Source organism: Pipra filicauda, unplaced genomic scaffold (genome assembly GCF_003945595.2).
Source record: "Pipra filicauda isolate LSUMZ 115617 unplaced genomic scaffold, ASM394559v2 scaffold651_size339498_pilon, whole genome shotgun sequence".
NCBI lineage: Eukaryota > Metazoa > Chordata > Aves > Passeriformes > Pipridae > Pipra > Pipra filicauda.
The window spans coordinates 252244-274774 of record NW_024104811.1 but is presented as its reverse complement, the minus strand read 5'-3'; the positions used below and the strand labels follow the sequence as shown (position 1 = coordinate 274774).

Here is a 22531-nt window from a genome sequence, read left to right as displayed (position 1 = left end):
TGCCCAAAGGGCATTTGCTCTTACCTGGAAATCCAAGATGAGGCTGCAGTAGCGTTCCCCAAAAGGCACTGCTCTGTCACACCGTCACAGGGATGCCATCCCTCGGCACACGTGGCCAGTGGCTTCTGGAAAAGGCCTGGCTCTGCAGGACACCCGCGCTCCGGCTCCCAGAGCATCCCAGTTTATACCCAGAGCTCCTCGGACAACTCGCTGGCCAGTTTCTTCCCTCTGCAGCCCCAGCCCGGGGCTGTTTGTGGCTCCCCGTGCCCCAGCTCTGCCCCGTCACACGTGGTGTGAGGCGCAGAGCCCACAAAGGGAAACCCTGAGCGACACAACCCGGCGCGGGGGGCGGAGGCGGCACCGGAACCGAGCGCCTGCACGGCCCCGAGCGCCAGCTCACCTCCCTGCGGGTGCTGCCCCGGCCCCCGGGCCCCCGTGCCAGGGCAGGATGGAGGATTTGGGTAAGCTGGGCCGCTCCAGAGGCGGTCCTGCAGCCAGGCTTGGCGTGGGGCCGTGCCTGCAGCGCCTGGGGGGAGCCTTGTCCTTCCTCTCCCCCAGGGCCAGGTGGGGATGCTCTAAGGGGGCAACAACGGGGGCAGCAATGGGGCCAGGCTCCCTGCAGTGCCTCCCCCATCCCAGGGGGCTGATGGGGTGGTCGAGCAAGAGCTTGGCCAAACACGGAGCGAGCTTGAGAGCAGGAAATGGGCCATGGCAGCGCTGCAATCCCGGGACTGCAGCACAACTTCTGGGGGTGCTGGGAGCCGGCCCTGGCCTGGGGCGGGGAAGCAGCTGTGCCATGGTGGGGAGGGAGGGGCATTCCCCGTTTCCTGATGTGAGGGATGGCCAAGGTGGCGAGACAGAATTGGGAAGAACAAGCTCTCGGCTCTTCCTGGGGGAAGCAGCACTCTGGAACCCACCGAGGCTGAGCCCTCCCCTTCCAGGGCTCGTGCTGGATGAAGTGAAGGGCTGGTGGATGTTCCTTGGCAGGTCAGGGGTGGTGTGCAGGGGCAGGACCCTTTGCCAGCAGTGCCCACACTCCAGGAAGGCTGCAGGAAGTGGCGGGCACATCCTGCACTGGGGATGGGGATCTGGGTGCCCTCAGGGCACTGGCACCTGCCCTGCAGAGCCTGCTGGGATGCTCCTTTTGCTCCTGGGATTTTGGAAGTCATACAAGACCTCCCAAGGGGGTGGCAGCAGGGTGGGCAGCCAGTGGCTGTGGTGCCTGAGGGGAGGGTCTCTCTGTGCAGATGCTTTGCTGGCAGAACTGGAGCAGAGCTCCCTCCAGGCCTCCAAGGACCCTGTGTGGCAGGGACCGAGCTCCTGCCAGGATCCACCTGCCCCCCGTGGCTCTGAGCCTCCTGCCTCAGCAGCCCAAAAGGTACAGAGGCCTCAGCACAGATCCCCTCAGCTCGTGATGGAGCTGCCAGGGGAGCTTGGCTGCAAGGGTTTGTCCTCCCAGGTGCAGCTGCTGCCTCAGGCTCAGTCTCTGGGAAAGGATTTGGAGACAGTGTACAGGTAAAAATGGCCATGGGAGGGCAAAGCCATCTGGGGGTGCCCACTCATTGCTGGGATGTGCCACCTGGGGTCACGTCAATGCCTGAAAAATAGGTCTTTCTGCAAGGTGGGGCAGGTTGTACCCTGCATCCCTGCTGGGGTAAGGGCTGGGCTACGTGTTCCCTGCAGTGGGAAAGGGCCTTTTCTCTGGGAAAGGGCCGTGTTGGTGGGGCTGGAGGGGTCTCAGTCCTAGAAAAAGTGGAAACCTCATCACCACCCCCCCTGTACCGTGTTCAGCAGCCCCATCCCGGTCCCACAGCCCCCACCCACGACGGCCGCCCAGCAGCTGGATGAGCTCCTGGCCGACCTGGGCCACATGCAGAGCAAGGTGAGCTCGGCCCTGGGGAAAGGGGGTTGGGAGCCTGACCTTCACCCAGCCCTCACCGTCCTGCTCCCCGGCAGCTGTCCGGGCAGGGGGCCGGAGTGCCCGCAGAGCCCTCCCTGGACAACATGCTGGGCAGCCTGACCCGGGACCTGCAGGAGCTGGGCATCACGGCCGCCCCCGCGGGGGTCTGTGCCGGCTGCCGCAAGCCCATCGCCGGCAAGGTGAGCCCCCCGCCGCCGTCCTGGCATCCCCTCCCCTCAGCATCCCCCCGGAGCTGCCCTCAGCCTCCCCCGCCTTCTCACAGGTGCTCACAGCCCTGGGCCAAACCTGGCACCCCGAGCACTTCACCTGTGCCCGCTGCGGGCAGGGGCTGGACAGCCAGCCCTTCTTCGAGCAGGGCGGGCGGGCGTTCTGCGAGGAGGACTATCACCAGGCCTTCTCCCCCCGCTGCGCCTACTGTGCCGGCACCATCCGCGAGGTAAATCCCCCCCTGTGCTCCCACGCCACCCCCTGTCACCGCCGGCCGCCTCACCTCACCTGTTCCCGCAGAAAGTCCTCACGGCCTTGGACCAGACCTGGCACCCCGAGCATTTCTTCTGCGCCCACTGCGGGAAGGTCTTCGGGGACGAGGGTATGTCCCAGGGGACGGGCGTGGCAGACCTGCCCCCACCCCAGGTAGCCCCTGCCCTCACACCTACCGCCCCATCTGACATCCCTCCACGGTCTTTCCCTTGCCTCCTACCCCGGGCAAGCCCACATCCATGCCCTCTGCCCACCCCCCCGGTGGGTGCCCATCCCGATCCCCTCTCCGCAGGGTTCCTGGAGAGGAACGGGAAGCCCTACTGCCGCCAGGACTTCCTGGCCATGTTCGCCCCCAAATGCCAGGGCTGCGAGCGCCCGGTCACGGACAATTACCTGTCGGCCCTGCAGGGCGTGTGGCACCCCGAGTGCTTCGTGTGCACGGTGAGTGTGGGCGGCGGGGTGGCCCTGCCCGGCGTTCCTGAGGCCGTGCCAGCCTTTCCCGGTCTCCTTCCCCCCAGGAATGCCTGAGCGGCTTCTCCGGCGGCTCCTTCTTCGAGCTGGAGGGTCGGCCCTACTGCGAGCTGCACTTCCACCGGCGGCAGGGCACCATCTGCCACGGCTGCGGCCGCCCCGTCACCGGGCGCTGCATCACGGCCGCGGGGCGCAAGTACCACCCCGAGCACTTCGTCTGCACCTACTGCCTGGGCCGGCTGCAGAAAGGCACCTTCCGCGAGTGGGGAGACAAGATGTACTGCCAGGCCTGCCACGACAAGCTCTTCCTCTGAGCCCCCCAGCCTGGGTGCCCCCAAACTCCTCCTCTGACCCCCAGTCTGGTGTTCCCAAACTCCTCCTCTGACTCCCAGCTTGGATGTCCCCAAACAAACTCCTCCTCTGACCCCCAGCCTGGATGTCCCCAAATAAGCTCTTCCTCTGACTCCCAGCCTGGGTGCCCCCAAACTCCTCCTCTGACCCCCAGCCTGGTGTTCCCAAACTCCTCCTCTGACTCCCAGCTTGGATGTCCCCAAACAAACTCCTCCTCTGACCCCCAGTCTGGGTGCCCCCAAACTCCTCCTCTGATCCCCAAGCCTGTATGTCCCCAGACAAGCTCTTCCTCTGACCCTCACCCTGGGTGTCCCCAAACTCCTCCTCTGACCCCCAGTCTGGGTGTCCCCAGACAAACTCCTCCTCTGACCCCCAGCCTGGATGTCCCCAAATAAGCTCTTCCTCTGACCCCCAGCCTGCACATCCCCAAACAAACTCCTCCTCTGACCCCCAGCCTGCACATCCCCAAACAAAATCCTCCTCTGACTCCCAGCCTGCATGTCCCCAAACAAGCTCCTCCTCTGACCCCCAGCCTGTGTATCCCCAAACTCCTCCTCTGACCCCCAGCCTGCATGTCCCCAGCATGGTCCCCAACTATCAACACCCCTGCCGTTGTCCCTGCTGAGCCCAATATGCCTCCTTTTGTCCCACCCAGCCAACTGTCCCAGCCTTGCTGGTGCCAGGCATCCCAGGCACCATTCCTTGCCCGCATTCTCTCAAGACATTCCTGGCATTGTCCCTGCCAAGCCACACATCCTGGGCATTGCCCCCTGGACCTGAAGCAATAAAACAGCCGGTCCTGCCTTTGCTCTGCTCACTGGTGGCTTTGGGGACAAAGGTGCAAGGCAGGGTGGGAGGGCTGGGAAGTGTCACCCTCAGACAAGAAAGGGTTTGTCACACAACGACACCTTTGGGAGTCCTGGAAAAGGCCCTTGTTCCCAACAGGAAAGCCAGAAACACCCGAGAGTGCAGCCAGGGGGGGCAGGCACACCGACACACTTTAAAAACTTTATTTATATAAAAAAATCATTTTGTTTTCAAAGCGTTACAAGAGTGTGCACAGGAATCAGACAAGGAACGGCTTGGTGCTTCCCCCTCCTCCCCTCCTTAGCCCCCCTCCCCAGCAGGGCCGAGGAGGAGAGGAGGGGGACGCTGTCTTTTTGGTTCATTTAGAATTAAAAATTAAAAAAGGAATTAGTGTTTTACATATTTAAAGGAAAAGAGAAGAGTTAGACCCCAGAACAAAACCCAACCGAGCTGAGGTGGGGCTGGAAGCAGGGAGGGCCCAGCTGGTGCTGGGGGGGGAGATTCAAGGCAGGAGCAAGGCACCAGCTCTGCCCCTGCCACCTCCCCACACCCCTCCCGGGGGGAGCCCCGGGCTGGGAGGGCTCCTGCTCCAGTTTGCAGCCTCCTACAGAGACTTCCAGTTGCACAGGGAGCAGCAGGGCCCCCCAGAAGATCACAGCACGTCAGTGTGCCCCAGCACCACAGCCAAGAGGAGGAGGAGGAGCACATCCCAGCTCCCGTGGCAGCCCAGGCTCCCCAGGCCTGGATGGCAATGCCCTGAACCCTCTCAGCAAGGGCAGGGGGGGTGGGTTCCCCCCAGAAACAGGCTCCCAGCCCCACTGCAGACAGGGAAGGCTCCCGGTGGGGAAGGGAGGAGTTCAGCCCTGCTGGAAGCCCCGGGAACTCCCCTTCCCCAGGGAAGCAGCCGGACAGTACGATTCAAACAGCTATTTCACAGTGGCAAAAGAAAGGCACGTGTCAAGAGAAAGTCAGGGGGGGCAGCGCCGTGGGGGTCCCGGCTCCAGCCGCCCGGCACGGCACACCCCGAGCCCTCTCCCCAAAATCCTACCGCGTCTCCTCCCTCCGCAGGGACCCCTCACACCTCCGCCCCGGGAGGCCCGTCCCTCGCCCCAGCACTGACCCTCTTCCCCACATAAGGATCCTCCTCACACAGGCACCGGGTGGGAGCTGGGGCTCCCCCATCCAGACCCGTCCGCAGGATCCAGAGCCACATCCCCCTTCCCACACCCCCCAAAGCCTCGTCTAGAGCAAAGCAAGAGAAGTTATTGCTGGCTGCTGGCTGTCCTTCCTCTCGCCCTCCCCACCACGGCTCCAGCCCCTGGACCCCGGTCCTGCAGCCCCCAGGGAGGAGGGATGTCTGTGCTGTCCCTGGCTGAAGAGTGATCCCGCACGAAAAAAATACATCCTATAGGCAACGAAACCAAACCAAAAACAAGGCGGCGGCGAGTGAGGTCCCAGTCCCTGTCCCTGCAGATGCCTTGCAGCAGGGGGAAGGCGTGGGAGAGAAGGCAGCTCCTGGTCAAGGCAGAGATCCGAGTCCTTGTGCAGCATCCACGCCGGCTGATCCGGCAGAGTCAGGCAGGAAGAGGTTTTACCCCTCGGGAGGAAGGAGGTGGTGGTGGAGGACGGGAGGAGGAGCTCTCAGTCGTGGTGTCCCGGGACGGGGAGGTGCAGAGGCCCAGAGGAGGCCGAGTGGCCCCCGGGGAGCCAGCCCAGGCATGGTTTGGCTGGATGGTTGGCACAAGGAGTCCAGCAAAAATTCCAACAGTAAGACAAGGTAAAAGTCGGTCCATTCCACCGTGAAGAGTTATATATTTATATATATAATATATTATCAACCCAAACGGAGCGGAGGTGGGCAGGCCAGCTAGATCTTCTGCTGTGGAGAGAGAGGGAGAGGCGTTAGCAGGGCTGGGGCGGGAGCGAGCGGCGGAGGCGGCACCACGGCAGCAGAGATCGATCAACGGGAGCAGGATTTGGCTGGCCAAGCACCCCTAACAGCACAGCAGGATCTGTCACCACTGTCAGATTGGGCAGGACACCGCGGGACATACCGACACGGGGGAAAGCACAGCAGCTTCTTCCTCCGCCTCCTCTACCTCAGGCTGCGGCTCCTGCCCCTCCTCCTCCTGCTGCAGACACACGGGGGTTAGTAGGGGCGAGGGGGCGGGGGGGGGTGTTAGTTGTGGGAGCCCAGCTCTCCCCTCCTCCTGCCAGCCAGGACAGCGATGTGGCATCTCCTGTGCCCCTCCCTGGTCAGGGACAGCTGCTCACCATCAGCGGCGCTGCCTTCACCGGCTCCATCTCTCCCAGGTCACCGGATCGCTCCAGCGTCCTGCTGTGGTCCCTCTCGTTGAGTGTGGAATAGTTGTCTGGAGCAGGAGAGGGGACAGTCAGCTGTGTCGCCTCCAGGGAGGGCTGCCCCATCCCCACAGGAGATGTGAGCTCTGCCCCCCTCCCTGCACACTGAGGGGGCGAGAGGCCCCTCATTCCAGTCCCTCTCCTACCTGGTCCCATGTTGCTCATCTGGATCTCCTCCCGGGAGGATTTCTTATCTACAAGTACAGGAGAGCAGGTCAGGGACAGTCCCTGAGCCGTGGAGGAACTGCCACCTGCCCCAGCTGGGGGAGCCCAGGCCCAGCTGCAGCCACAGCTCTGTGACCCAAGGACGCTACAGGCCCTACCAGTGACAACCCCAAGGAGCCACCTAAAGCCCAAACTGAGGGCCTCGATGGCCAGGAAAGCCAGCTATGGCCCAAACTGATGGTGATGGCCCTGTGTGAGCAGCTGTGGCTGCCAGGGAAGCCCGGGCTGAAGGGCAGGGAGGGGACAAAGGCCAGCTGCCCTGGGTACCCACACGGTGTGGGGGGATGATGGCGGGCACAGGTGCTGAAGGCAGGCACGTACCTGTTTTTTGGTTCCTGTCGATGAGAGGCAAGGTGCTGTCATCAAATGAGTTGCCTCCCTGGGTCCGAGAGGCATTGCTCAGGTTCACCTATAGCAACAGACAGTGACCAGTCACACCCTGGGTCCAGATGTTCCTTCCCCATTGGCACATCCCACCCCTACAGCGCCAGGATGGACCCAGGAGCTCTCCCACAACCCTTGAGCAAGGGGCTCAAAGTAACCAAAGGGTGCTCGAGCCCCCACCACATCCCCATTAGAGCAAGGGGGCCCTGCCTGGACTGGGGCAGTGCCCAGCACTCCAGGAAAATGGGTAGTCCCTGCTTTTGGGAAAGAAACTGAGCCCAGGAGAACCTTGTTCTTCAGCACTGCCATGGCAGAGTTTAGGGTGACAAAATTCCTGCCTGTGGAGCCACACGCTGGTGTGGGACACAGGGTGTGACACTTCAGAGTGTCCTCAGCAGAGCCTTCCTGCTGGCCATCAGCTGAGGAGCAGGGACATTCCCCTGAGGCACAGGGACATTCCCCTGAGGCACAGGGGACACCTCTGTGGGTGCCCAGTCCCACCAGCAAGGCCAAGGGCTGCAAACTGGTCCTGCTGAGCTCCAGGAACACCCTTCTCCCTGCTGCAGGACCCCACCGCCTACCCCAGCCACCACAGGGCATCCCCACACCTGGAAATCTGACTTCTTCCAGCCTTCCTTCTCGAGGGGCTTCCGCAGCTCCTTGTAGCCCCAGACTGTCTGCAAGACGAGGGCGGCTGCTCGGACTTCTCTCTCTGAGCGGTTCCTGGGAAGAGGGGAAGGAAGAGACGTTTGGAAACGGTCACAGCCCAGGGGAGGCTGCTGGAGAAGGCCCTCTCCACCCCTTGGCATCACCCTTTGAGCAGCACCTACCCAGATTTGTTGATCAGCACCAGCTTCTCAATCCCCTGCGTTTCCCGCAGCTTCTTGGCGGCCTCGAGGTTGTCCACGATCACTTCGTTGATGGTGTTGAGGATGGACACCACCGTGTCCTCAGAGAGGTTTTTGGCAGGGGTCTGCTGGCCTCCAGGCAGGTTCTTCACCAGGTTGGGGATGGCGTGCTTGCCTGGGAAGGGGAAAGAGCTGGGCATGAGCAAGAAAGAACAGGACTGCTGGGAAAACCAGCGCGGAAGGTGACGGGCGGCCCATTTGCTCTCGAGAGGAGCAGCGGGCAGAGGCTGGGCTGATGTGTGCCCACACGCTCCCTCAGCAGGGCAGGACGCTCCCGCCCGGCCCGGGGTGGGTGTGCAGAGCTGTGCTCACCGATCAGCTCCTTGTTCCGCAGGTCCACGGCCAGGTTGCGCAGGGCGCCGGACGCCGCCTTCACCACGCGCTCGCTGTCGTGGCTCAGCAGGTCGGCGATGGCAGAGAGCCCCTTCTCCTGGCGCAGCGCCGAGCGGATGTACCGGCCGTACTGCGGGGCAGGGACAGCACCCCCGGGTCACCCGGGGCTGGGTACCAACCCTGGCAGCCCCCCTCACCACGGGCATCAGGGGCCTGCTGCACCCACAGAGCCCGCTCCCACCCCAGGGCCCCCTCAGGGGACAGGCCAGGCTTCCCAGAGGGTCTCTGCATACACACCGAGGTAATGCAGGTTATTATCTTCATTCCCTGCCCCCAGGAGGGCACAGGCAGCTGGCAGTGAGCACAGAGCCCTTCGCAGCACGGGGGACCCCGTGCACACCTGGGCTGTGCCGTGGGATGGTGGCTCCTGGGGCCACGCAGGAAGGGAACAGCCCGGGATGGCATCCACGGTCCCACTGCCCACACCACTGGCGGTATTCCCAGCTCCCCGGGCCCCTTCCCTGGACACAGCCAGCTCCAGGGGCACTCACCGTCCAGCTGCCAGCACACAGGTTCTGGATGGCTCCCGCCGAAGCCTCCAGGATGGCCGGAGTCTTGCTCTCCTTCAGGAGGGAGATGTATATCCTCACCACTTCTGGCTGGAAGAGGAGCTCGTAGCCTGCCAGGAGAACACGGGTGGGAAGCGCTTACCCCAGGGATCCACCAGCACCTGACTCATCCAAGGGAGCACTGCTGGCCAGACAAGGCTGGAAGCTTCTACCCAGAAGCTTCTACCCTTCTATCCTGGAGGCAGGATACCTGGCACAGAGGGGCTGCCCCAGGGTACCAGATCTGGGATCAGGGACACCACAGCTGCCACCCACGGCACCCAACACAACACTGCAGCTCCAAAGGGAGAAACTTGGGAAACACCCCAAGTTGTGCCCACCAGCACCCCTCACCCTCAGGGAGCGAGGGCCCAGGCCCCCAGCACACAGGCAGGGGTCAGGCATTCAAGCATCAACTCTTTTCCATGGCAACATGCCCAGAAGTGACTTGTAAAGCAGCACTAAGGCTGCAGTTCGTAGGTGCAAGGCCGGGTTTTCCATCTTGTCCTCCCCTGCCTTGAGGGATGGCCCCAAAGTCAGAGCAGGTGCTTCCTCAGTCTTCCACCAGAGATGGGAGCTGACTCTTCCCACAGCTCAGGTCAGCCTAAGGAGCCACCACCACCATGTATTTGAGCTGCTCACAAGCTCAGGCCTGCCCTAAGTTTCCTTTGGTTCCTCTGGCTCAAATCTTTGTAGCCCCAGGAGCACTGGGGTCCTCCTGGGAACCACAGGGTGCTTTGGGGGCAGGAGGAGCTGAACTCAAGCCCTGGGCTAGTGCTCACTGCTTGGCCTATGATTCACTGGCAGCAGGATGCTTGTCCCCAGAGGTTTTTTGTGGAACGACCCTTCCTCACGCTCATGCTGGAGAACACTAAAGGCAGAGATTTTGGCTTTAAATCCTGCCTGCTCTTCGTGCCCAGGAGAGAAGAGCGGGTAAGAAGGCCACTGTGCTGGAAGTCTGAGACCATCACAGAGGGCTGTGTCACTCTGCTGCCCCTCAGCCCCTGGGGCAATAGTTCCCTCTGAAGCCTGTCCTGAGCCAGCACTGACCTCCTCTATGCACGAGCATCCTCACAACTGCTGGCAGAGCTCGTAGTTTTAACAGGCCTTTGGGTAGCCAGGAACATTCCTGCTCCAAGACCAACCTCTGCCCCTTGGAGAGGCTCGCTGGGGGAAGAGCTGCCCTAACACCCAAGGCAAATCATCCAAGGAACACACCTTTGGCAGGAGTTGTTCTTTTGGGAAAATCCACTGTGTCGGCACCAGGGTCTTCTGGGAGCTTTTTACCTTCAAAAAGGGCAAGTGGAGAGGCGTGAGATTCCTCCTCTCCCCACCCACCTCAGCCCACCAGCTCTTTGCCACTTGCAGGAACAAGCCCAGAGGCTGAAGCCAAGCGACCAGCACGTCCCAGGAGGGGGCACTGGGGGCATTAGCCACACTGCAGGCAGAATGTGCCCAGCAGGGGATGGGGGGGGGGACACACAAAGAGAGCTGGAGAAAGCACCCAATCGAACCATGGAAAAAAGTAAAACCAAGAGCGCACTCACCTCTGGAGAACCACTCGTCTATTGGTGAGGCGGAGAGAAGGACAGGAGAGGGGGGAGGCAGGAGGAGAGAGGTGCCGACAGCGTCATGGGGCAGATCATTTGGCAAGAAAGCGAAGGGAAGGGGAAGGGGCAACACAGGAGAAAAGGGAAGGCGTGGAGTTAGTGGACACGTAGCCATCACCATCCCACCACCAGAGACACCCAGCACAGCCTGTGCCAAACGCTTCGGGCGAGCCAAGCAGCAGCTCCCAGAGCCAGGGACCACTGCACCCCCGGAGAAAGCTGCAGTTTAGGCTCCATGTGAGATGCCCAAGTAGGAGCACAGAGACCCCAGGCCACCCTCCAGACGTGCTGCAGCAGGGCTGTCCCTATCCCTTCCCTCCCTGCCGCTGCTGGCCCACAAACCTTTGCCCTTCTTGGCACCGAAGCAGCTGGCGGCGTGGGGCCCGGCGTTGTTGGCAGGGACCAGGGGAGTCTCCTGGTAGCGCTCGGCGTGGGGGATCTCCCGGTGCACTTGGTAGGACAAGTTTCTCAGCAGGCACACACAGTTCTCCACCAGCTGGGGAGAGAACCAGAGTGTCTGACTGGGAGCAGCACCCCAAGTCTCCGAGCGAGGGCTCAGCACCCGGCGTCCAGGAGGATGTGCAGCTTCATCCCAGATGGATGGAGCACACCCCATCCCAAAGCTGGCACGACCAGTGCTGCAGGCATGAGCTCGTACCCCGTGGGCCAAAACCCTCTCTGCCATAAGCACGAAAGGGCCAAGGAAAATTCAAGCCAGCACCTCATCCAGGTAGATCAAAGAGCCCTGAGCCAGGGGACAGCGGTTTGGGGGTGAGGGACAAGCAGACCCCTGCTGGGGGGCCAACATTCCTATCCCAAACTGCAGGGTGAGTGCCAGACTGCTCCAACAGTGCCAGGTACACCCCAAACAGGCTCTCCCTTCCCCGACACCAGCCCCACCGTGGTACCTTGCTGTCTGAGTCCTTCTGGCCGATCTCGGACTGCACGATGTAGATCAGGGCGTCCACCAGCCCGTCACATTCCCGCAGCTTCCGACGGGCCTCGCTCCGCTCCGAGCTCACGTTCCTGGCAGGTAGGAGAGAAACGTCATGGCAGGGGCAGCTGAGGGCAGGCGAGGGGCAGCCCGCACCCCACAGAGCTCAAGAGAGAAAAAGGCTCTTGTAGCTCCCCTCAGTGAGGGAAACTGCTCCGAAATCAAGGTCTGCATCACCAGCAGCTGTCTCCACAGAGCTCCAAGAGCTCTGGCAGTCCCAGGAACAGCCAGGAAGGAGCGTTGCAGCCCAGACCCAGGCCAGGGCTCTCCCATACCTAAGGCAGCCGGCGGTGTTGGTGAGCACCGACTCCCACTCGATGTGGCGGGGTTTGGAGTCCTCGTTGGGCTCCCGCTCCCAGCCGGAGCGGGGAATGACCACCTCGTCGGTCAGAGCGTGTAGCGCGTGATCCACGATGGCCATCTTGATGGAGTCGTGCGAGGACAGGTTCCACAGCGTCCCTGCAACGCCGCAGGCGCGAGGTGAGCGCTCGGAGACCCCGACCGCAGACCTCGCCCGCGGCACCACCAGCCCGTCCCGCCCCGCCCGGAGCCGTCACCTGTGATGACCTCCGTGAGGTCCATGTCGTGGGCCTTCCGCAGCAGGCGCACCAGCGCGGGCACGCCGTCGCAGTTCTTGATGGCGATCTTGTTGTCCTGGTCCTTGCCGAAGGAGATGTTCTTGAGGGCCCCGCAGGCGCCGTAGTGCACCTCCTTCTTGGGGTGGTCCAGCAGCCCCACCAGCACGGGGATGCCCTTGAGCCGGCGCACCTCCGTCTTCACCTTGTCGTTGCGGTAGCACAGGTGCTGCAGGTAGGCGGCCGCGTTGGACTTGACGGCGTCCAGCCGGAAGCTCAGCATGGCGATCACCTCCGGCAGCTCCGGCTGGCGCCAGTTCCCCGGCGCCGGAGCTCCCTTCCGCAGGCTGTCCAGGCTGGCCAGGCTGCCCCGCTCGTGCTGGGCCAGCGGGGCCCAGTAGTACCGGTCCGGGGCCACGTCGTCCACCAGCATGTCTTCGTAGCTCCTAGGAGAGAGGGCGGCGGGCGTCAGCACACGCCCAGGCCTTGCTGGAGCTCCTCGTAAGCTCCTTGCTTATCCCCCTGTGACAGCCTTGAAGGATTTGTTCCTACATCTATTCACGCCAATCCTCCGGAATTACATCTGTTCCTCAAAATAAGTTCTGCCCCTTCGGACCGTAATTCCTTCTCGTTTCGTCAACTAAGCTGTCCAGTTCTCACATTTTCCCAGCTTTTCGACCTACTTTGCAGATTCCATTTTTACACGTAGGCCCTAAATCAATCATTTTTACATCAGCTGGTTAGCGGTGGATTTACTTCTCTTTCCCACCAAGTTTTCCATCTTATCTTCTATGGTCAGAGGCAGAAGGAATTGTTCACAGCCAGACCTTCAGGTCTGATCCAGGACCGAAAGAGGAGGAAGAAATTTCCAGCCCTTTTCATCACCTTTTCCTCCAACCCACCAGAAGGGATGAAGCTGGATCCTGGTCTGATGCCTGTGGAGGCAGGAGCCAGCCCCAGGGCACAGGCAGGAGCCAGCCCTGGAGGCAAAGTGTGCTAACTGCCTGAGGGACAGGCACCAAGAGACACCTGGGCTCCAGGGATCAACCTCGTGGCTCCTGGCTCGGGCCCAGGGAAGAGCCCTGGTCCCACACCCTCACCCCGGCCAGGAGCAGCTCACCCTCAGACTGGCAGCGCTGGGAATGAGCCCCAGCAAGCACATGGAAGCTCAAAGTGCAACTACTGCCCCCCATGCTGAAGTGACACTGAACAGCCCGTGGCACACACCTCACAAAACCCCTGATTCTCCCCTATTTCTGCAGTCACTGCCAATATAATCCTTCTCCCACCCGGGCAGAGGAATCCAGTGATTTCCAACAGAAGGAGATGGGAGGGGACGACTCTTGCCCCTGTTGTGCCAGGGCACTGAGGACACTCAGATAAGACCCAAGGAGAGGTTTCCACCCTCCGTCTCACACCTGCCCCAGGGGCTGCTCAGCAACCTCTGAGCTCCCAGACCAGGCACAGGCAGGGAAAGGTCTGACACGATGGGTGGCAGGTCCTGCTCCTGCCACCACTTCCCTACCTACATCTTGTGGTACAGAACTTGCCAAAGCCACCAGACACAGCCACGTGCCAGTGCTGCCAGCAAGCCACTGACACTTGCCAGCAGGGCTGGCAGCCGATCCCGCTCCCTTTCCAAGACTAACTCCCTGAATGGAAGCCCCTGTCCCACCGTGAGTGTCTCAGTGCCCCTCCAGGCAAGATGGGGCTGTCAGGGAGGGGAAGCACCCCCCTTCCCTCCTCCCTTGCAGAGGGAGCTCTGGGAAGAGCCCCAGGGCAGGGACCAGGCGCTCTCTGTGGCTGATGGCAGCCAGCACTCGCTGCATCCCTGGGCTCAGGGCACTCCTTCTGCTCCAGAGTTCCTGGCCAGCTGCCTCCCCGAAGGAAGTCATTAACAGCCAGGCCCCTGCTCAAGACAAACATCTCTGAGGCAGGGGGGACGCTGCTCTCCCTGCTCCCATTCCAGCAAGCTGGGCAGAGAGTGTGGATGGTAACTGAGAAGGTGGGGGACAAGCCAATCTCAACAGTGCCTGGATTCCACAGATTGCTGTGATCTTTATCTGCCTGCCCGGGGAGGGAGAGCCGGCCCAGGGGCCCACCAACCCATCCTTCATACCCTGCACTGCCCCCGCAGGACAAGCTGACATCCCCAACAGGGTTGTCCTTGGAAGCGGAACCTCCTTGCTCTGTTGGACCCAGGTCCCCAAGTCTCCCACCCGGCTGCAGCTCCTGCACTTGGCTCCTGTAACTCCCCTCCTCCAGGACCTGGAGGGGCAGGAGCACAGACACCTTCCAGCCCAGCAAAGAGGGCTCGTGGTCTCAAAGGCCACACAGGGAGGGCTGGGTGCTGGGCAGGGCACAGCCCAGGGAAGGTTCGCAGGCCAGAGCCTCTGTGGAACACACCTGTGTAACCCCTCCTGCCCAAGGTGCTCACTGAGGGGCGAGATGTGACGGCCACATGCCCAAAACTGCCAGAGCTGGCCTCTCCCAGGCTGCCCGAGAAGGCAGAAGCCTGGAGCAGCCCTGCCTGCCCTCCTCCAGCCGGCACAAGCTGCACAAAGCGAGGTGGCCGGGGAAATCCACCTGGGTGAGCAACCGCCCCGACTGGTTCGGCACAGCCCCGCAGCACTCGTGCTGGCACCAGCCACAAGGACAGACAAAGCTGCTCTCCCCTTCAGCAGCCAGGAGCCAGCGTGGATTCACAGTGCCTAGATGGGGCAGATCTCCACAGGGGATGGCCAGAGCCTCCTCTGCCCCAGGTTGCCTCTGGTTTATGTCCCAGGAGCTCAGGCAGCCTGCGCTGAGCCTTACTTGCCTGGCTGGGCCCACACTGGGGCACTCAGGAGGTGCACATCCATCCCAGCTTGCCGAGATCGTCCCCTCCCCATCTCCAGGAGCCTGGCTCAGCCCCTTGCTCCATTCCTACCTCCCCATCCCTGGAGCCACCCCCCAGCACCTGCCCAAACCCTGCCTGACAGCCCAGCCGGGAGCAGGGAAGGGAGCAGAACAGCGCCTGTGTAGGAGACAGCTGGCACGGGAGACCAATGGATAGGAGTCATGGCCTCAGGCAGGGGACATTCCCAGGTGCCTGGCAGGGCAGGAAGGACCACCAGGACCCTCCTCCAGCCCCCAAAGGCAGCACAGCATGGCAGGGCAGGTGCTCTGCAACCAGGCTGGGGGAGCCGCCATCGCCACAGACACACATGAGGGGAGAAACTGCTGCTGCTGCCAAACAGGTTGAGCAGCTTCTCCCGCCCTGCCCTGCAGCAGGGTCGGGCTGTGCAGGAACCAGGAACACTCCTGGGGCACCGTGGGGCTGAGTCCTGCTCACCCCAGCCTGGGCTCAGCTCCCCTCCCTGAGGCTGCCCTTGGCTCGGGGAGAGCACGATCACGGGGCTGCTGCAGACCTGCACAGCAGGGTGATGATACAGTGGGATACTCCGGGCTGGCGCACAGACAGACCAGCCAGGTGGCACAGAGGGAAGGGCCCGGAGCTACATCCAGCTGCCCAGTGGAACTCCTCGCTGCAGGAGGACCGGCTCAATTAGCACCCGGGTTTAACCACCAATTAAGCAGACAATTAGAAGCGGATGCAAGTTTTCTCCCGCATGAGCCGCCTGTGACTCACCTCACCGTGTTGTGTCCACCATCCTCCCTCCTCCAAGGAGCACGAGGTTCAATGGACCCCACAGCACCCCCCAGCAGCCCAGAGCCTCCTGCTCCACGTACCTGAGCCGCCGCCGGGCATCCGAGGGGGTGCCCGCCCTCCTGGCCGTGCCGTAGTCGGACATGAGCCCGTAGTCCACGTCCTCGAAGCCCACGCTGCGCTGGTCGTCCTCCAGGCCGTACGGCTCGGGGTGGAAGTGGTTGAGGTCCATGTTGCTGCCCCCGACGCGCACCTGGGGCTGGGGGCCGTAGATGTCCTGGCGGCTGGGGGCGCGGTAGGTGTCCATGGAGGGACGGTAGCGCTCGTCGATGCGGGTGACGCGGGACAGGCTGCCGTAGCTGTGGTCGCTGCCCGGGTAGCCGTCCTCGTAGGGGCGGCCGTAGCCGTCGGGGTAGTGGTAGTTGCGAGGGAGGGTGGCCGTGCCTGCCTGGCTCAGGTAGCTGCCGGGGCCCCCGTTGCCGTTCTTGCGGAAGTTCCTGTCCATGGTCTGGACGTAGTTGCTGGTGACGGGGGAGGTTTCCAAAGGGAGCCCGTCGGGCCCCACCGGCACCTGCTGCACTGTCCGGGTGGTCACGGTCTTCACCACTTTCTTCACCTGGAGGGGGTGACACGCGTGCAGGACACGCTCCCATAAGGGAACTCGCCACAGCCCTGCATCCCCGGATTCCCCTGCCAGCCCAGCACTTTACTTCAGGCACATTTCTCCCCCTGTTTCAGCTCGTGGCACAGCAGGCTGTCAGACACCGCTGGCAGACAGCCATCATGGTCCCCAGCCATGCCCTGTCCCGCCACGCTCTCCCCAGGCCCGTACCGTGGTCTCCGTACGCCGGGTTGTCCCATCATCTGACGTCTCCACAGACACGACTGACATGGCCCCTTCCGGGTCTTCCTCCATGGTGTACGTCTCCTCCACGATCTGGCCCGGGTCCTGCATCCTGGGGATTGTGCTGTACAAGAGGTGGCTGTGGTCCTGAGGGGAGAAAGCGACAGGCAGGGAGGCCCCATCACCAACCTGGACCTCCCTGGAGTCCGCTGGATGAGAGATCTCCCTCCTCACAGGGAGCTCCGATATCCTCTTGGAAGGAGGTACCAGCAACCCCATGCCCGAAGCCCCTTCAAGCCAGGGTGGCCACACTGGAAGCACAAACCGCCCTCTTCCAGTTGGAACAGGGACACTGGAGCACTGTCCTGCACCCTCCCCCAGCAAGCAGGCTGCCCACAGCCAGAGGGCCGAGCTCCCCTTACCTGTGGCCCGTTCAGCTTCAGATCTGAATACTTCTGCCTTTCCAGGTCAGCATCGCCCAAGAAACGTCCGTTCTGAAACACAGCAGGCCCGTTACCAGACTGACCTCCCACATGTCCATCCCTGCTTCCCTTCTGGGCTCCAAGCAGCCCATCTCCTGCACCTCACAGGGTGAACTCCCAGGGGCGTAAACACGCTCCTCGGGGGTCTGTGCCACGTGCAGCAAACCACCCCCATGCCAGCCCGGGGAAGAGCGGGAGGACACGCCACTCAGCCCCCTCCAGACATCCCAGCTCTCCCACGATGCCCACACACTCCCGACGGAATGGCCACGACACTTCCCTGCTCCCCAGCAGGGCCCTGGACACCTTCCACATGTTCTGATGCAGGAGCCACCAGTGACACCCCAGAGGCCCCCCCGGGGCCAGAGGGAACCACGCGGGCGCTCAGCGGCTGATCACAGGGTGCTGCTGTTTGACACTCGCACTCCTCCTTCCTCTGCCCACCCTGCCCTGCCCCGCACGGCTCTCCTGGCACCACAGCCAGAAAGACACCTGCCTCCTGCACAACACCACACACCAGCCCTATGAGCACCCCTCTCCAAGACTGAGCCTGAGAAAGTCAGAACAGGAGACACCTCAAGCCAAGGCAGATGAAACCACGTTTCCAGCCCCTGTAGGGATGATTTCCCCCAGCCCCAGTCTGGCTGTGTGGGGACAGACCGAGACTCCAGGGCCTTGCCCATCATCACACAGAGGGAGACACACACGTTCCCCCACAGCATCTGCATTTCGGCCGCCCTCCAAGCAGCCGAGCGGGATGGGGAGCAGAGATGCCCAGGAACCGAGCACAGCACACCTCTGACCTTCACAAAACCAGACCAGAGCCCGCCTGGCATCAAAACCCTCCAGGCTGGCTGGCACCTCCACCCCCGAAGGCTCTGGCTGCCGAGGGAGGTCGGCACACCCCCAGATCGACTCCGGTACACCAGTGTCACAGGACCGGCCGAGCCTTCCTCCACCTCCCGCGTCCAGGGAGGGCCAAAGGCGGGAAGCTGCCCCCTCCGAGGCAGGACTGACACGGCTGGGGGCTCCGGGAGCCTCTGCCCCCGCTCTGGCGAGGGGGTGTTTTACCTGGTGCCGCCGGGTGAGCGTGCCGTTGGCCAAGCCCGGCCCGGCGTCCTGTGGGGAGACCCGGACTCGCTCCAGCTGGGCTGAGACATGGCGCCGTTCCTCCTCCAGGGCCCGGGTCAGCTTCTCGAACTGTGCCTCCTGCTCCTTGACAGAGGCAAGGATGCTGGCGGTCGACTCCACTTCCGAGTCGTCCATGGGTGACGGGTGCCCGGGGCAGGCAGGGCGGGGGGCGCGGGGACGCACGAGCGGAGGCGGCTTGGAGTCAAGGTGAGGGGAGGAAAAGTGACCCAGAAGGGGCAGGAGCCCCTCTCTTCACTGCACGTGATTTGGGGGAGGAAAAGGAGGAGAGAGAAGAGCGGTCAGAAGAGACTGATTTCGTTAAGACAGATTCTCAGAACAAGGGAAAAGTAAAAAAAAAAAAAAAAATCTTATGGCATTAACACCCACTCCCACCCATCACCAGAGAGCTGGCAAGAGGGTCCTGGAGCAGCACAGCCCTGGGCAGGACTCAGATGCAAACTGCCCCAGCATTTAAGCTTGGAAAAGTGGCACTGTGGGGACAGAAGGTCCCCCCAGCACACCCAACAGCTGGGGCTGAGCTGGGTTTGGAAGAGCTGCTGTGGGCTGAGGGGTTCTCTCTTCCCACAAGGGTCCTCCTCAGGCCGCAGGAAAAGCTCAGGGGCAAGGAAAAGCTGCAAGTGCAGTGCAGGAGGGGAGGGCATATCCCTGGGGCAGGGCAGGGGACACTCCCGGAGAACGAGAAGTGACCCACATCCCACTGCTTCCTTCAGGGAAGGGTGGAGGGAGAGGGCTGTGTCACTTATCTGTTCCCTCCTCCCTGGTGTGATAAATGGTGGGGAGACAGCCCTGGCTCCACAGCTCCTTCCTTACGCAGGAAAGGGGATGAAATGGGACGGGATCCCCCTAAAGGGGACCCCATGAGCCCCCGTGACTGCTGCCAAAACTCACCACCCTCCAGGCTGCAGCCCCCCAGGGGGTCCTGAGCCCGCAGACCTAGGGATGGGCATTGGCCTGGACCCCTCCAACACCCCCTCCCAAAGGAGAACAGCAAGTGAGCCGCAATCAACATTTCGGTAGAGAAAGGCAATATTCTTCCATACAGACCTGTCAGAGGAGGAAGTTCAGGTTTGATTGGCAAAGGCACGGGGACAGCCAGATCTAGACGCAGAGAGTCATGGGAGAAACAGCCCAGCCACCACAGTGAGGAAGCAGGAGGGAAGAGAGCTCTGCAGGGACAGCGGGAGCAGGTCAAAAATCACACGCGGGAACCCCAAACAGAAGGCAGGGCGGGCACAGAACCGGGAAAGGGGCGCCTCTGTCCCACCCCCTCCCCTCGGAGGGATGGAGCAGTGTCTGGGACGGCCGGCAGGGTGGCAAAGGCTGCCCTGCTCCCACAGCTCCACGGAGACCCCGGCACCCCCGGCAGAGGCGGAGAGGAGCGGCCGGGGCTCGGCCCTCCGCCCCCCCGCGCAGCCCGGCCGAGTCCCTGCAAGCCCGAGAGGTTTTCCCAAACCCGCTGCAGTCATGGCAGGCGTGTGGGGACTCGCTCCAGCCAGGCAGCCAGCACTGAGCCTGCTTTCCCACGGTCTCCAGCATCGGCTCTGCCCACTCCCCGGTGCCACCCTGCTGAGATCTCCCGCCGGCAGCATCCCCCTCTCCTGCCCGCATCCCCCTCTCCCGCCCGCCCCTCGCAGCCCTTCACCCCTCCAGAGCCTGCCTGCAGCACATGCTGGTGCACAGCAGCTCAGAACAGGCCTTTTTTCGGTCTTTTGAACCATTTGCCACCCTCTCTCAAAGTGCATCCCGATCAAACCCTTCCTAAAATGCCCTCCCCACTCCTCCTGTGGCTCTGCCTCCCAAAGCCTCCCTTGGACACAGGCAGCCCTGGTGGCACCAGCACCACCACCACGGAGCCCAACGACACAGAGCAGATGTTTTCCAAGCACTTTGGAAGGCACATGCAGCACGTTCCACCATCTGGTAGCCACCACCCTCTCATCTGCCTTCATCAGCAACAAATCTCTCGATAAAAAACACCAGCCCCCCGTGGGCTGGGATGCTCTCTGGCCTGTCCACATCCTGGGAAGGACGCAGCCCACTGCCTCGGCAAGCTTTTGGAGGCTCCCCAGACATGACTCCTGGCTCATGCACGCAGCTTTCCACCCCTCCCACCTTGCAACAGGTACACCCCGAGGCTTTCTCAACAGATCGGCTCCCGAGCCTTGTATGGAAATGTATGGAAATGCAGGGACGGCTCTGACCCTTCAGCTCACCTGCCCCACGGATTTGTGGGATTCTCCAAAGGAGAGGCTTGGTGCCTCCCAAAACAGCGCTGACACATCCCAGCTCTCACACCCCCGAGTCAAACACTCCCCATCTCTGGTGGGACCCCCCCCCCCGCTTCCAGCAGGGACGCAGATCCTCTGCATTCCGGGGCTCCCGGATGTCCCTGCCACAGAGACCGACTGCTGGGAGGCTGCTGCAGCTCCCCAGCCCTCTCCCCAAGGAAGGGGAGCAGCTCCTTGCCACATCCCAGTCTTGTCCAGCAGGACAAGGGATGGTCCTACCACCCAGACACCCTACACGACTGCAGCATCCAAAACCCCAGTCAGAAGCCCCGCTGGCTTGTTGGGATTCATTTCAGAGTGGTATTTCAGCAAGTCCTTCATAAGAGAGGAACAACCCCCTATGAAGGAGGGATTCTCCACAGTGTAGCCTTGCCCAGGCTGCTGTGCTTCCCAGCCTGCCCTCAACTGTCCCAACAGAGAAGAGGCAGATTTTTGGGGTGCAGGAGGACAGAGGCAGCACCCTGACTTCCAGGAGAGACTTTGCTGAGCCCCTGCTCTTGTGAACAGGCTCACACTTGTTTGTGAGTGGCCTCAGTACCGAGCAGCAAGCGTGGACCAGCGGGGTCTGGCTCTGTGGGGGAGCACGGAGAGGAGAGACGGGATCCCCAGCAGAGCCCTGTGGCTGCCAGGCAGGGCCCTCACAGCCAGCAGGGCCTCCCCAGCCCCGGGTCCCCACCTCTGCACGTTCCCTGGGAACAGGGCTGGGAAACGTGGACGCTAACAATGAAGCTTGCAGGGCCGTTTGGGCCCCAGATAAGGGGCCGGAGCAGGCGCGAGGCTGTTTCCTTCCCGTCCCTTCCACAGGGAGTAAACACTCCAGCAGCGGAAGGAACGGGACAGGTCCCGCACCCTCCACCTCTCCTGTCCCCCTGCACAAACACCCCTCCAGCCCTGGCAGGAGGAGGTGTGGGGACACACACTGGCCCTCCCCTCCCCTTCGGGCCACCAGGTCCCAGCAGAAGGGTTTAGGGAGAGCAGACTCACGAGGGGCTCTTGGGGGCAGGTCTCTGTCCCATCGGGGCTGGCTGTGCTCCCAGGCCGGGTGAGCCCACGGCTGACATGGACCAGCAGACGCTCAGCGGGGGCCACCCGAGGGTCTCCCAGCAGGATCAGGTCGTGTTAAGCAGAGGGGCAACAACTCTTGAGTGCCTGGGGCTGCCCCGCCTACACGGTTGTCACTCCTGCCCTGTGAGCACTGGGCACAGCTCCACGACGGGCAAGAGGTGCCAGCGGAACAGGGTCTCTCCCAGCTTTCCTCTGCCACCAGGGCATGCCACCTCCCTCATTCCAGCCGCTGTCTTCATCGATCTGGGATTAAAGACATAATTACAGAGAGGCAGTGCCAGCCCCGGAGAGGTCAGCGAGCGCCATCCTGGCTGGCACACAAACCCCAAACTCAGCCCTGCACCGTCCTGGCTGGCACATAAACCCCACACTCAGCCCTGCACCGTCCTGGCTGGCACACAAACCCCAAACTCAGCCCTGCACCCGCCCAGCTGGGAGTGACCTGCCCCACATCCCTCCCGGTGGCTCACAGGCCAGCACCCAGGGACAGGGGCTCCCTGGGCACAGCACAGCCCCTTGCCACGTCCCCATGCCAGTCTGGGGCACTCGCTGGCCACCTCTGCAGCAGGACAGGGAGGGCAGGAAGGGGAGAGCCTCAGCCAGGCAGCCAGTGAGCTGCTCGTGTGACAGAGCAAAGCCAAGGACGCCGGAACCCGCAAGGGTGAAATTCCAGGGATCGCTTTGCGCCCGTTCCCCCCTCCTCCCCCCCCAGCCTCTGAAGATCCAACTACAGAGCATTCTTCCAGAGCCAGACCCTGACCAGCTCTGAGGACGGCTCATGAAAGCCTTTTCATCATGAGAGAGGCACTTGCTGACACACCCGTTACTTAAAAACCCCAGCAAGCCAAAAATATTTCGGCTGGCTCGGTTCAGGGCAAACCAAAAAGCCTAAAGACAAAGCACACCCTGAGCAGCTCCTGCCCCAGGGGCAGAACTCCCCTCTGTCCTCCCCCCTGCCACAAGGGGACCCCAGGGACCAATGCAGCGACCCAGAAAGCTTCACATCCAACCCCCCCTGGCCTT

The 22531-nt window shown here is 62.5% G+C and overlaps 2 protein-coding genes across 9 annotated transcripts in view; one reads left to right on the top strand and one right to left on the bottom strand.

Moving 5' to 3' along the window:
* The first annotated feature begins 448 nt into the window (after window positions 1-448).
* On the top strand, window positions 449-3728 carry LPXN (leupaxin). The gene is made up of 9 exons (XM_039388472.1): window positions 449-461; window positions 1248-1360; window positions 1466-1515; window positions 1792-1882; window positions 1957-2100; window positions 2184-2357; window positions 2429-2510; window positions 2694-2842; window positions 2920-3728. Exons 1-9 carry the CDS (start codon window positions 449-451, stop codon window positions 3184-3186), a joined length of 1083 nt encoding a protein of 360 aa, XP_039244406.1. The 3' UTR covers window positions 3187-3728.
* Window positions 3729-4217: 489 nt separating this feature from the next.
* CTNND1 (catenin delta 1) overlaps window positions 4218-22531 on the bottom strand; it is a 28940-nt gene continuing 10626 nt past the window's right edge. Inside the window, exons 1-20 of one of the 8 annotated variants that reach the window (XM_039388467.1) lie at window positions 21428-22189; window positions 19200-19321; window positions 18075-18389; window positions 16944-17015; window positions 16510-16668; window positions 15761-16293; window positions 12011-12474; window positions 11729-11912; window positions 11368-11485; window positions 10802-10955; window positions 10397-10414; window positions 10068-10136; window positions 8793-8920; window positions 8221-8371; window positions 7831-8023; window positions 7609-7723; window positions 6938-7025; window positions 6538-6585; window positions 6305-6402; window positions 4218-6162 (exon numbers count right to left, since the gene is read on the bottom strand). In XM_039388467.1, coding sequence (XP_039244401.1) covers window positions 6055-6162; window positions 6305-6402; window positions 6538-6585; window positions 6938-7025; window positions 7609-7723; window positions 7831-8023; window positions 8221-8371; window positions 8793-8920; window positions 10068-10136; window positions 10397-10414; window positions 10802-10955; window positions 11368-11485; window positions 11729-11912; window positions 12011-12474; window positions 15761-16293; window positions 16510-16668; window positions 16944-17015; window positions 18075-18269 — 2895 coding nt within the window. In that variant the 5' untranslated portion in view covers window positions 18270-18389; window positions 19200-19321; window positions 21428-22189 and the 3' untranslated portion in view covers window positions 4218-6054. Of the gene's footprint in view, window positions 6163-6304; window positions 6403-6537; window positions 6586-6937; window positions 7026-7608; window positions 7724-7830; window positions 8024-8220; window positions 8372-8792; window positions 8921-10067; window positions 10137-10396; window positions 10415-10801; window positions 10956-11367; window positions 11486-11728; window positions 11913-12010; window positions 12475-15760; window positions 16294-16509; window positions 16669-16943; window positions 17016-18074; window positions 18390-19199; window positions 19478-21427; window positions 22190-22531 lie in introns of those variants that run through there. The other 7 variants (XM_027717995.2, XM_027717997.2, XM_039388468.1 and 4 more) reach the window with 7 other exon arrangements.

Coding starts and splice junctions, on each gene's coding strand:
- LPXN (XM_039388472.1), top strand. Junction 2,358..2,428: donor GTGCCGGCACCATCCGCGAG/GTAAATCCCCCC, acceptor CTGTTCCCGCAG/AAAGTCCTCACGGCCTTGGA. Junction 2,843..2,919: donor CCGAGTGCTTCGTGTGCACG/GTGAGTGTGGGC, acceptor CCTTCCCCCCAG/GAATGCCTGAGCGGCTTCTC.